General features: G+C 36.4%; 1 protein-coding gene across 3 annotated transcripts in view; it reads right to left on the bottom strand.

Annotated features, from left to right (window-relative positions):
* Positions 1-641: 641 nt before the first annotated feature.
* The window catches only part of Sugct (succinyl-CoA:glutarate-CoA transferase), a 724,801-nt gene continuing 713,057 nt past the window's right edge, over positions 642-12,385 (bottom strand). For all 3 annotated transcript variants that reach the window (XM_046437773.2, XM_046437776.2, XM_058576850.1), the window contains one exon: positions 642-1,218. In XM_046437773.2, the coding sequence (XP_046293729.1) occupies positions 1,055-1,218 (164 nt within the window). In that variant the 3' untranslated portion in view covers positions 642-1,054. The remainder of the gene's footprint in view (positions 1,219-12,385) is intronic.

Here is a 12,385-nt window from a genome sequence, read left to right as displayed (position 1 = left end):
CCAGACTGAAGATTTTTCTATACTTTGAATTTGCTGGCAAATTAAAATATGAAGGCATGAAACAGTCTTCTAAAGTGGATGCTCAGATTGCAAAGAAATGTTTTCCTGCCATTGTCCTACATGTCATTGTTTATATATTATTTAGTACCCTGAGAGTCATCTAACACTCTTAAAAAATCTGTTTCATTTGGATATGGCTCAAGGTAAGGTACCGATTAAAGAGCTGTTTCTTCCCAATCATACAGATAGATAGCGACACCCCAAATCCATTGGTGGAAATTGATTTTCTGCCACATGTCATGAAATCACCAGGGAAGTACAACATAAAGCAAATATTTATTCCCACAAGGGAGAATGGAGCTCAGTTTTATGATGGACATCGGCAAAGTCTATGGTTTAAATTACAGACTAACAAAGGGTTCATGAGCTCAAAATTAAGTTATTCTGTTTAAAATCAATCACAGAGACTGTCATTCTGCTTATTGCTTTGACTTCCTAACAAAGATTTAAATGAGGACTTTATGTACAAGTAGAAAATGTCCAGAGATCTGCTCTTTTTCAGGCCTGTGTGGGCAGGTCAGGCAAACGTTTAGGCCTTTAATGTAATTAGAATGAGAAGTGTATTTTTCAAGGAAAAAAAATTAAATCTTTAAGTTTGATTTTATTTTTAATTGAAAAACAGTAATTGTATGTATTTACAGGGTATAATTTGATGCTTCCATACATGTATACTTTATGGAAGGATGGAATCAGACTAATTAACATATCTGTCACCTTAAATATATACCATTTCTATTGGATGGAAACAAAGTAATTACATCTTTATAAAAAAATTCCACAAATCCACAATTAAACCATCATCTGAAAGAAAATGTTAGGGAATAAAAGGTGGGGTATATTTGAAGGGCACGAGGCTCATTAATTCCAGAGTTATTGCAAAGATTCCGGGCAGGAAATCCTGGCATCAGGATTGGGGAGAAGGATCCAGAGAGTATCGCCTTTACCAGCAAAGTGCATTCAGACTGTGGTTTTGAGAAAGAGTGCTTCTCTTTAGTCACTTGGTTTTATGTTGGGTCACGACTCCAGCGCTGAGCAGCTCCCCAACAGCTCTGTCATCGTATCCAAGGACCTCCTTCAGGATGCACGTTGTGTGCTGCCCAAGCAGGGGAGGTGGCCTGGCCTCTGACATCTTGAACTTACTGTATCTCACAGCTGGGCCTGTCAATGGAGGGGGAAAGCAGGAAGACTGTTAATGACTAACCCTGGGAAGTTAATTACCTAAGCAGCCTGGGGTGTTCTCAATGAATGCCAAGAATATCAGTGCCAGTTACACCCTTGCAGATGCACCATCCTTTTGGAAAGGAATGTATTTACGCCCATGGCTTTTTTTGACTCAGGTTCATCCAACTGTGTAGTGGTCATCTGACCTATCGCCATGTAATAGTCTGCATGTTTATGTGTGGGTATGTGCTAAGCCTGCTCAGAAGTTGTCCCTCCTAATTACAAGGACCCTCAGATGCAGGATATCCAAACCTGGGTCCAAGAGAACAATAACCACAGATACAAAGTGTCTCTCTGTAGCTAGAAATCTGAACTGAGGTGAAGACAACCTGAAAGGCTACCATCCAGTGTCTGTTATACAGTAACAAGATTTAGTTGGATAGATTCAGACCAACTAGATTGCAACCAGACCCTGGTTAGACTTTCAGCAGTAAGAGGAGATCACATGTACAAGCTTCAATGTCAAGTAGGACCCTCTTGGAAAAATTCCTTAACTTCTCTGAACCTCGTGTTCCACAGCTGCATACCAGGTATGATAATGTTCACCACACAGGCTCAAGGTAAGGATTTAATTGAGAAAATAGGCAGAAAGTACTAAGTAAGCATTCCCTAGCCCATAATAACACACACAACTTGCTGGCTACTATGATTAGAAAAGCTGCCACATCTCTCTTGAAGCTTGCAGTGTAAGGGGAAAAGGACATTTATTGCCAGCTATTTGCCAAGCACTAAGTCACTCTAAACAGGGTAATTCAAGCAATACTTTCAACAACTGCTAGAAATGGATTTTATTATCCCCATTCTTCACATAATGACACGAAAAGCCCCAAAAGCTAAGGTTTTGCTCAAGGCCACATGGCTAATAACAGTGTCAGGATGAAATTCCATGTCTCATATTAAAGGCCAAGCACTTTCTATAATGCCAGTGGCCTCTTCTTACTTTTCCCTTCTCCGTGGACAAGCTGGACACTGGGGAACATGTTTTGACACATTTTACCTTTGTTACCTCATTCAGTAAATGATATTTATATTGGGTGTCCTTTTTATCCTATTTGATCAGGCTTCATGAGAACAAATTAGATAGTGGTCCCAAGAAGACTTTGTAAAATAATACATTTCTATGTCCTAAAAAATTTTCCCCCAGCCTACTGATGATTTGAGGGGCCACAGGAACAATAAGGAAAATAAAATGGGGGTAGGTAATGGAATATCTGTCAGTAAAGCAGCAAATGTGCTTTGAACTCTTTGGAGAATTCCATTAATAAAAATGCTTTCGTACATGCCATTTTTTACCGTGTTCACAGATCTTTTAAAACCATCAACTTGCAGCTCTCTGTGCCACTTACCATCCACCATATACCAATGACAATTTCCAACTGATGCCTAAAATTTCCCTTCTCTGAAGCCTAGTTAAATTCATATTTTCTTCTCATATTTTTCTCTAATTTGAGGAAAATGACTCTTTTTTTCAAGGATTGATTTGTGTTTGTAAAGGAGGACACAATTACAGCACACACAGGGAGGAAGCAAGGTCCACCACTTTCCCAAGATTGTTGATGATTTTATGTTTTAGCTATTTTATTCTTACTCCTTGATCCCTCAGACTCTGTTCCATTTTGATATCAACTTAAAACAGTTTTAATTCAAATTCTGTCTTTCAGAAGAAGAGCTCTTCCGAGGGATTGCCAACCTAAAGTCAATATCATGTGGTTTTATATTAAATGAAATACCTGGAGTGAGACTACAGAATGAAATGCAGTCATTTCACTGTACCAAGAATCTGGGTTGGAACACAGCTACTACTCCTGCTGGTGGTAGTAGCTGTAGCAGTGAGGAGGAGGGAGCAGTCATTGTTGTAGCAGTAGCTACTGCTCCTTAAGAATAGCCAAACATGCACCAAAGCTTTTACATATATCATCTCTCATAATCCTCAAGATTATGGGCCTGTCTGCAGGGTAGTCTATTATAATCATTTTTCCAGATTAGAACATTGGAGGGAATGGAAGTTTCAAAGAAAAGGTGTTAGAGTTAAGGGTAGGGGATTAAAATAACATGGCCAAGGCCAAACAACTTTTTTTTGTACTGGAAATTGAACTAGGGGAACTTAACCACTGAGCCACATCTCCAGCTTGTTTTATTTTTTATTTTGAGACAAGGTCTTACTAAGTTGCTCAGGACCTTCCTAAGTTGCTGAAGCTGACTTTGAACTTGCAATCCTCCTGCCTTATCCTCATAAAGTCAGTATCCAATTTCAATTCTGGTGGTTTCCAGAACTTGGGTCTTAAAAATATAGGTAGATAGATGATAGATAGACAGACAGACAGATAGATAGACAGACATAAACATACACTCATATAGTTATATGTACGCATACTTTGCTGAAGATAAATTTTCATAACATAAAATGAACCATATCAAAGTTAACAATTCAGTAGCATTTAGTACATTCACAAAGCTGTGCAACCATTACCTTTATTCAGTTCCAAAATATTTCTATCACTACAAAATAAAACCATGTACCCATTAAGCAATTTGTCCCTATCCTTCCTCCTTCCAAACCATGATAAACACTAATTTACTTTCTGTCACTATAAACTCATTTTTTTTTTTTTGGTACTGGAAATTGAACTAGGGGAACTTAAGCACTGAGCCACATCTCCAGCTTGTTTTATTTGCTATTTTAAGACAGGTTCTTACTAAGTTGCTCAGGACCTTGCTAAGTTGCTAAGGCCGATTTTGAACTTGAGATCCTTCTACCTTATCCTCCCAAATTGCTGGGATTACAGGTATGCACCACCATACCCAGTTTATCTATTCTTCTTTTTTTTCTACTTATATACCCAACAAGGCTTTCTTACCTATATATTTTTAATTAATTAATTATTTTTATTTATATATAACAGTGGAATGCATTACAATTCTTATTACATATATAGAGATAATTTTTCATATCTCTGGTTTTTATACATAGTATACTCACACCAATTCGTGTCTTGATAATGCTTATAAATGAAATAGTTTATGTGTTTCTTTTGTTTGGCAGAATGTTGTTGAGATTCATCTACATTGTGTCAGTACTTAGAACCTGGATTTTAAATGCCCATGCAGCGATCAAATGAGGAAACTCTTCATGTCTCACCATACTAAAGAGCAATACAACTGTGTCACTCCCTTCATGCAATAGTTTTCTGGTAGCTTTGAGGGCTACATGAAAGGCTATGCTACCAGTGTAGATAAAGGGTATTTAACCCTTTGCATAAAAAATCTTGAAGCATTTAGTTTGGTGGAATTTTATTCTTCAGCAATTTTTTATACTTGTCAAGACAAAGATATCTCTACCATTTTAGGTTTTGCACAAAGAGAATAAAAGGGCACACCAAATACATTTGTTTCAAGAAGCAGAAAATGTTTGACAATTATTTATATCTAATGTCTAAGAAGAATGAATAATCTAATTTTCCATTAAAAAATAGATGAGCAAGTCACATGTTTTTAAATTTTTGGCAAGGTATCATCTATGTTCTTCTACACTTCCAAATACTTGCAAGCTGTGTGATCTTGAGAATTCTTAAGGCCCAAAGACTCTGTCTATACATTTATAAAATGAAGTTGACCACACACTATTGAGGGTCTATTTGTTTATTAAATATTATAATCTAGACAATATTCAAGATCAGTAATAGTCAAAGAAATATATAAGAACATAAATACAAGATGAAATTATGTTTATAAAATTAGTCAATCATGTGAATATTTTTGTTTTTGGAATTTGACTTTTGGTCAAAGTATAAATTGATGCAACCCTTCTTGAAAAATTTGCCAACTGAATATCAAAAATTTTTAAAGCATTCACATGTTGAGTGGAGAAATCCCATTTAAAATTTTTTTCCTGTAATCTGGAATGTTGATAAATTTTATAGAAAAGGATGAATACAATTTTCTAAATCTGCCTGTTGATCTTAGCAACTCTTGACTTACTATGTGGATTTTTACCCTACAGCCCAGGAAAGTTCTTTGGGGAGATTCTGGATTTGTTAATTATTATTATATTTTTGTGGGATGGGTACCAGGGTTGAACTCAGGGGCACTCCATTAAGCCACATCCCAGCCCTATTTTGTATTTTATTAGAGACAGGGTCTCACTGAGTTGCTTAGCACCTCAACTTTTGCTAAGGTTGGCTTTGAACTCATGAACCTCCTGACTCAGCCTCCTGAGCATCTGGGATTACAGGCGTGCGCCATGGTGCCCAGCTTATTATTACTATTACTTATTTATTTATTTATTTGTTTATTTGCAGTGCTGGGATCAAAACAAGGCCTCATAAATGCTAGGCAAACGTCCTAGCTGAGTTACATTTATAATCTGAAGGACTCCTGTTTTACCTAATTTTTGTATCTGCTTATTGCTTTGCAGGTTGCTTTTTTTTGTGTGTTCAGCTCTTCTCCTTTTATGTATTGGTTCCATAGGTCTATCTCTAATCTTTCTCTCCCAGATAAAGAGGTTAAATAGTTATAATAATGGGAAAAACAACAGGAAATATGTTCAAATTTTAAGACTGATTAGATTAATTACAGCGTGTCCAAATGATGACATACTATATTTGGTAATTCCGAGTTGTACTTTTTGGCTTTGAATATATTGCTTTTACATCCTCCTGCAACCATGCTGGAATATAAATATATAAATTGAACAAACAAAAAAAATGCATACAAATGAAAGGAATGAAAAGGAATATCCCTAGTGAATGAGATTATTTCCAACTAACTTCAGAAACATGATGATGGGATCATCTTGATGGGTAAAAGAGGCAGAAAAAGCTGAAGCCTAGAATATTCTACAAGGAAACTGTGAAGAGGTGGATGAGAAGAGGTGGGTGACAATTGGTCTGTTTCACCCTCCAAAGACTGATCTTAAAATAATTGGTTATGAGAGAGACAGAAATGGGATTAGAAATAGGATTGAAAGCAGGATTGAATGTCTTCCAGAATAACTGAGACAGTTTGGATTGGCTATAATTTGTGATCCTCAACAATAGAGGAAATAAATTTTGGACATCTAGAATATTTTTTTCTGGGAAAGAACAATCAACCAAAATACCAGGAATATGAGAACCACATAGAAGAGAAAAAAATGGGGAAAAAAAATGAAAAATATATAGAACAGAATGCTATGTGAAGGACACAAGTAAAACAAGATTTAGCATTTAAATTTTTCAACATTAGTTTCAAAATTAGGAAACTAGAAAATAAAGCAAAAGACATCGCCAAGCATGTACAGAGAAAAATGTAAATGGTCCAAAAATATGAGAAAACAGCTCAGAAATCTCATAAAACAAAAAAGGAGAAAAGTAAAATGTACGGGGAGAAATTTTGCAAAAAATAATATGAGAAATGGAAAGAAAACATGTTTTTAGGCTGAAAGAATCAACTGAGAAACCCAGTACAATGAATGAAAAAAAGATTTACATGTTGACATTTTCACATAAAATTAGGAAATCAGCATTACAAAGGACTGAGAACATTTTCTAAGGGTGTAGGAAGGGTTACAAGTCAGGGGCTAAAGATTAATGCACAAGGACGAAAATTAGTTGTCAAACCCATAAGATAAAAAGAAAGAATAACATCAGACTGCACTAACTTCTCACAAACTTGCCAATTTGCAAACTTTCAACGTATATGTAAGACTACTAAGTTCCCTGAAGATGATTCCAGTAAGATATAGAAGAAAATGAGCAAAGAAAGAAGAGAAAAGAATAAAGAGGAGGTGGAGGAGGAGGAGGTGGAAGAGGAGGAGGTGGAAGAGAAGGAGGTGGAGGAGGAGGAGGTAGAAAAGGAGGAGGAGGAGGAGGAGAGGAAGAAGACAATGATTTTCATATACATTGAAGACCTACCAAGGAATGTGGAGAAGCAGGGAGGAAGGAAGGAAGGGAGGAAGGTCACTCCCAGGGTCACATCTTAGACTTGGAGAACAGTAAGGCAGAGATGGAAGAGAACAGAGGTCTTCAAAACCAAAATCCTCTAAGAAGACAAAAATAACAGTATCAGTAGGATAATGGAAAGGTTGGGGAAAATATAATAATGAGATTAAGTTACATCATACAAGAAAAACTAATTAGAAATTCTAAAAAAAAATCATGAGAAAAATCAAGATCCAAATAAGAATCACATCCAAAAATGTGGCATGATTTTAAGTAACTGATGGAATATAAGCAAAGAAAATCCATTTGACCTTGATGCCAAGAACATTCATTTGAGTAACACTTATAACCTTTTTCAACCTTTAAACAGCTCTTAACATAATATATTAATTAATTTATTTAGTTGCTTATATCCCTGGTGGAGGCAGGAACAATGGCAATTGTGTTTGCTAATGGCCCTACAATACCTCTGTGTTCCCTACAGAATGAAGGCAGTGTGGCAGGCATCTTTACTTAGACACTCATTATGATTGCAGGCTGTGCTTTTAATTTAATTGTTTCATTGGACTTCTCAATTTATATAAAGTAGAGACTATTATACCTCTCGTTTTACAGATCAGAAAACTGAGACTCTTTTAAGGGTTAGTTAATTAGTCTAAATTTATCCAGCTAATAAGTGATAGATCCAGGACAAGAACTCCTGCCAGACTCCATGGTCACTCAATACAAACTTGTTAAACTAGTGATACCTAATGATTAAATATATTGGAATAAATAGTGTTCATATCATATCAGTGAATTTATCACCTAATCTGTTTTACATATACTTTTTTTAGTATCACTGTGTCAGTTTCAGGCAGTATGATCTAGATATATATATCAGCAAACAAAACATAACTGAACCCTACTCTTGTGGAACTTAGTTTCTGATTTGGGAGATAGAGAACAAATTTTTTAAAACCCACATAAACAGAAAATAAATAAATTTATAAAATTTGGTTAAAATACTATAAAATGATTATATATCAACCTGCAAAGGGGATAATGCTGCAAGCACAGTGGGAAGGGGCTGTGGTAGGAATAAAGGGGTGTTCTAAATAGGATGTTCACTGAAAGCCAGAGTTTAAGTTAAGCCATCATTGCAAATAGTGAAAGGAAGAAAATTCTAGTCTGCATGCACAGGTTTGATATAAACTGAAAAACAAAAACACTCAGTGTGGCTAGAACATGAGTTGACAATACATAGGTACCAGAAGTTGGGCAGATATCAATTGATAAAAGTTGGAGGGAGAAACAAGGAAGAGAATGCGTAAGGATTTATAGGCTACAGTAGTGAAGTTGGACCTTATTCTGGATTCAGTAGGAAGCCACTAGTGCTTTAAGCAAAGCAGTGACAAGATTTATAGCAAGGAATATGCTTGTTGCTAGAAAGAGAATACAATGTGTTTGGAAGTTGTTGTGGGTAGATCAAAAGACATAATGGTGGCCTGGACTGGGATGGTACCTGGAGAGTCTGAGAAAAGTGAGGGTGCTCAAGAGGAATTCTGGCAATAGAATGAAAGGATGCTGATGAACACATGGGCCAAGGTAATTGGGGAGGGAAGGAAAAGAATAAAGGGAGAATCCTGCATTTCAGGGGTGGTCCACTAACCAGATGGGGAAGTTGGAATGGATTGCGTGGAAAACTTTGGGTAGAAGAAGTCAAGGATTCTTTTATGGATATGCTAAAGTTTGAGATACCCATGACATATCCAAGGAGAGATATCAGCTGTCTGTGGGCCTTAAGCTATACAAATCTTGAATCCAGGGAAGAACTTTGACTAGTATATAGAATCAAGAAGCTGGTCATCATTAAAATGTTCCCATCCCACTGAAAATAATATCTTTCCAAGCAATTGCATTATTGCAACATCTCTGATGCTGGGGTTTTAAAAATAAGTTGTTTATACAGTCTTTTCTCCACTATCTAATCTCTTAACCAATATCCATTGCATCAAAAATGTTTTGCATCCACAGAAAGCAAATTAAGTGACTAAAAAGTTAATCTCAAAAGCTCATAATTTTAGAGATAAGTACACTAAAAAAAGAAGAAATCCCCTATTCTTGGCCTTCAACAGATAAATCCCCATTGATTTGAGGATAGAAATTAGGACAATTTTACTTTGAAAGAACTGTGGGTTTTGTACCCCACAGAAAGAAGCAAAGAAAGCAACCCAGAGTTCTCTTATCCTGGGTCATGGCCATCTGGGGATAAACTAAGGTGGGGTGTCTTTCTTCTGTTTTACTAAAAGCAAGCAAACTGAAAAACACTGAAATGAATGCACATCTCGGCAATTTCCAGCACATCAAGTAGTATGAAACCTGGAATACCAAGAACTGTTTTTGTGAGGTACTGACCTAGTCTACTGTTTGGTAGTCAAGCCCTGAGTCTCCTTATATCACTCACAAGAAAGGGAGTTGAGTGGCATGGCTTGTAGTTTATACCCACCCTAGGGAAGGCCTAAGTGTGAGCTGCCTATGGTCCTCTAGGGGATGGTTCTATATCATTTTAGAAAAATGCCCAAATCTTTTTGCTTTAACTACTGCCTATGTGCATATCTGGGAAACTGAATGGATGAATTTCATAGAACTGAGAGTTAACTGGCAGTTGACAAAATACAAAGGTAGGTTTAGAGGGACCTTACCACTGTTTCCAAGTCATAGGGGATAACTTTTGAAAATACTGTCTAGTCAGTGTTTATGATATACCAAGATTCAAGGCTAGATGGTTTATATCTATTATCTAATTTGATTTTCACAATAACCTTAGACCTTTTTTTTGCATTTTCCAATTCACTGTGTCTCCATTTCACAAAAGAGGAATATGGAGTTCAGAGAGGTTAAGAAATCTATACAAGAGTACACAGTGGATGCAAATATAGCTCTGATGACTTCATAACCATTGTTTCTAAGAAATGTTAGGGCAAGGTGGTTAGGACTATAGGTTCTGGAACCAGAGGGTTTAGATTCATATCCTGTGCTACGGTGCTTACCTTAGCAACCTATATACCTCTAGTGGAGCCCTGGTCGCCTACCAATTTCAGAACACTGGTAAGATAGATAAGTTTTAGATTTGTGAAAGCAAGTTGAGGATAATAGTTTTAACTTAAACATCTTTATAAGAATGAACTTATTCAAAGTGAACGAAAAAGGGAGGAAGGAATCAACCATTACTTAAGTATTATTATATAATAAGAATTCTAACACTTATTTTGTTTATTCATTATAACCCATTTCCCACTTCCTATAGATGATGAAAAAGAGTCTAAGGTAGGACCAATGATTGGCCAATTCACACTGTACATTAACTAGTAGATGGTCAACTGGTGTCTCCAAAACATCAGAGCATGTACCAGAAATTAATTTTGTATTGTCATGATTTTTAACTCATTATAATAGAAGCAACTTTGGAAACATGGGACTTATTTTACTTCCTTAATAAACATTAAATATGTGCCAGACACTGTTACATAAGCTTAACCCATTTGCATCATTCAGCACTTCAGACAACACCAGAAGGCACAATCATTATCCCCTAATTTAACAAATGGGGGAGACAGAGACAGAATGGAAGTCACTTGCTCATGATCATAGAGCTAACAAGTAGCAGAGCTATGACTTGCACCAGAAAGTCTTGCTCCAGAATCCTAGCTCTTTGCCAGTTGGCCATACCATTTCACTGAAAATGAAAGAGAAAAAGTAGAACAGAATTATTTTAGTTTGAAGTTGAACTTAAGGATCCTGAAGTAGAATGTGCCAAGGACAGTTTCAGTCTTCATCATCTAACGAGTCTGTCCTTTGCATCCTAGATCAGAGTTCCTTCAGATTTTGTCATATATACCGATCATCACCTTATCTTTTCAAGTTGATTTGTCATATGGTATCTATCCCATTGTAGGAAGTCCTGTACTCATGGCACAATCGGTACATCCTGATTTCTTCTGTTCCTGAGTCAGCCAGTATTCTCCGATGCTATTCACCCTGGAAGGAATGAAGCCTTCATGTGCTCTCTGTGGAAAGTTGTCTGGCTCAAGGCACAAGGAGTACCAGTGCCTGGCATGCCAGAGAATTCCTCAGACTAGCCTTGTAGTGTTTTCCATCTGTTGTTTCAAGTCCTTCAACAACAAGATCCTGTTTTGTCTCAGCTCCTGCTAGAAAGCTTCTGTAATTCTCAGGCTGAAAAGGGAATTGACCCAATCTATGTGAACATCCTAAACCATTCTATCTCCAGAATTCAAGCTACACATCTATAAGCCAGATCAACTTAATAATGTAAACAGTTGCAGGAAACAGAGGTAGCCAAAAATACGTAGGAAGCCATAATGAATATTCAAGTAATGAGAACAAAATATCACATCATCATGAGGGAAGGGACCTACACAGTCCTTTTTTCCAGAATTTCATGAACCTCTCTCTTAATGATGCATTTCCAAGCAATGAAACAACCTATTCCTTAATCTTACAGCTAATGAGCGACTGATTAGCATGAAGGTTTAAATTAATTAAGGCAGCTAACCAGTCTGATCACTATGGAAGCAAGAATGACTTCCATAAAATTAAATATGTTCCTTTGTTTTTCATTTGTTGCATTTTTTTATTTTAAATTTCGTATGATGTCAATCTCAAAAATTATCAAAAGTACTAAAACACAAACATATGTTTCATAATGTATTAAATGTTATATTGAATGTTTTTATTTTTATTTCTTTGGTCCATTGCTAAGACACATGCTGTAGATATCATTTAATCTTCAGGGCTTATAAGTATAATAAGAAATTAAACTTCATTTTTCTAAAAATAACAATAGCTTTAGTATTGAGTTGTTTCACAATTTCCCTCAAGTACTTGAACCCATCATTGTAATAATAACAATATTTTTATATGGCACCTCTCAGTCATAGCATCCAACATGCCAAAAGGAGCCATGCAGTTAGAACACATAAACCCATTAAATGTGAGATAAAAACAGACAAAGCCACTTAAACTAGCATGGAATGGTGGGGGAAAGCCATAGGGAATAAATATGGGCTTTGAACATCTTTAACAGAGCTCAGTCTATAGCACTGCTTGTGGGATCAGGTGTCCCAATAACTCAGTGTGACACGTGGTATGTACCACCAACTTGGATGGGTCACCCCTGCCTCACT

The sequence above is a fragment of the Marmota monax genome, unplaced genomic scaffold, assembly GCF_021218885.2.
Source record: "Marmota monax isolate L192 unplaced genomic scaffold, Marmota_monax_Labrador192_F-V1.1 WCK01_AAM20220418_F8-fsc00109, whole genome shotgun sequence".
In the NCBI taxonomy this organism is placed as follows: domain Eukaryota; kingdom Metazoa; phylum Chordata; class Mammalia; order Rodentia; family Sciuridae; genus Marmota; species Marmota monax.
This window is presented reverse-complemented; position numbering and strand designations above follow the sequence as displayed.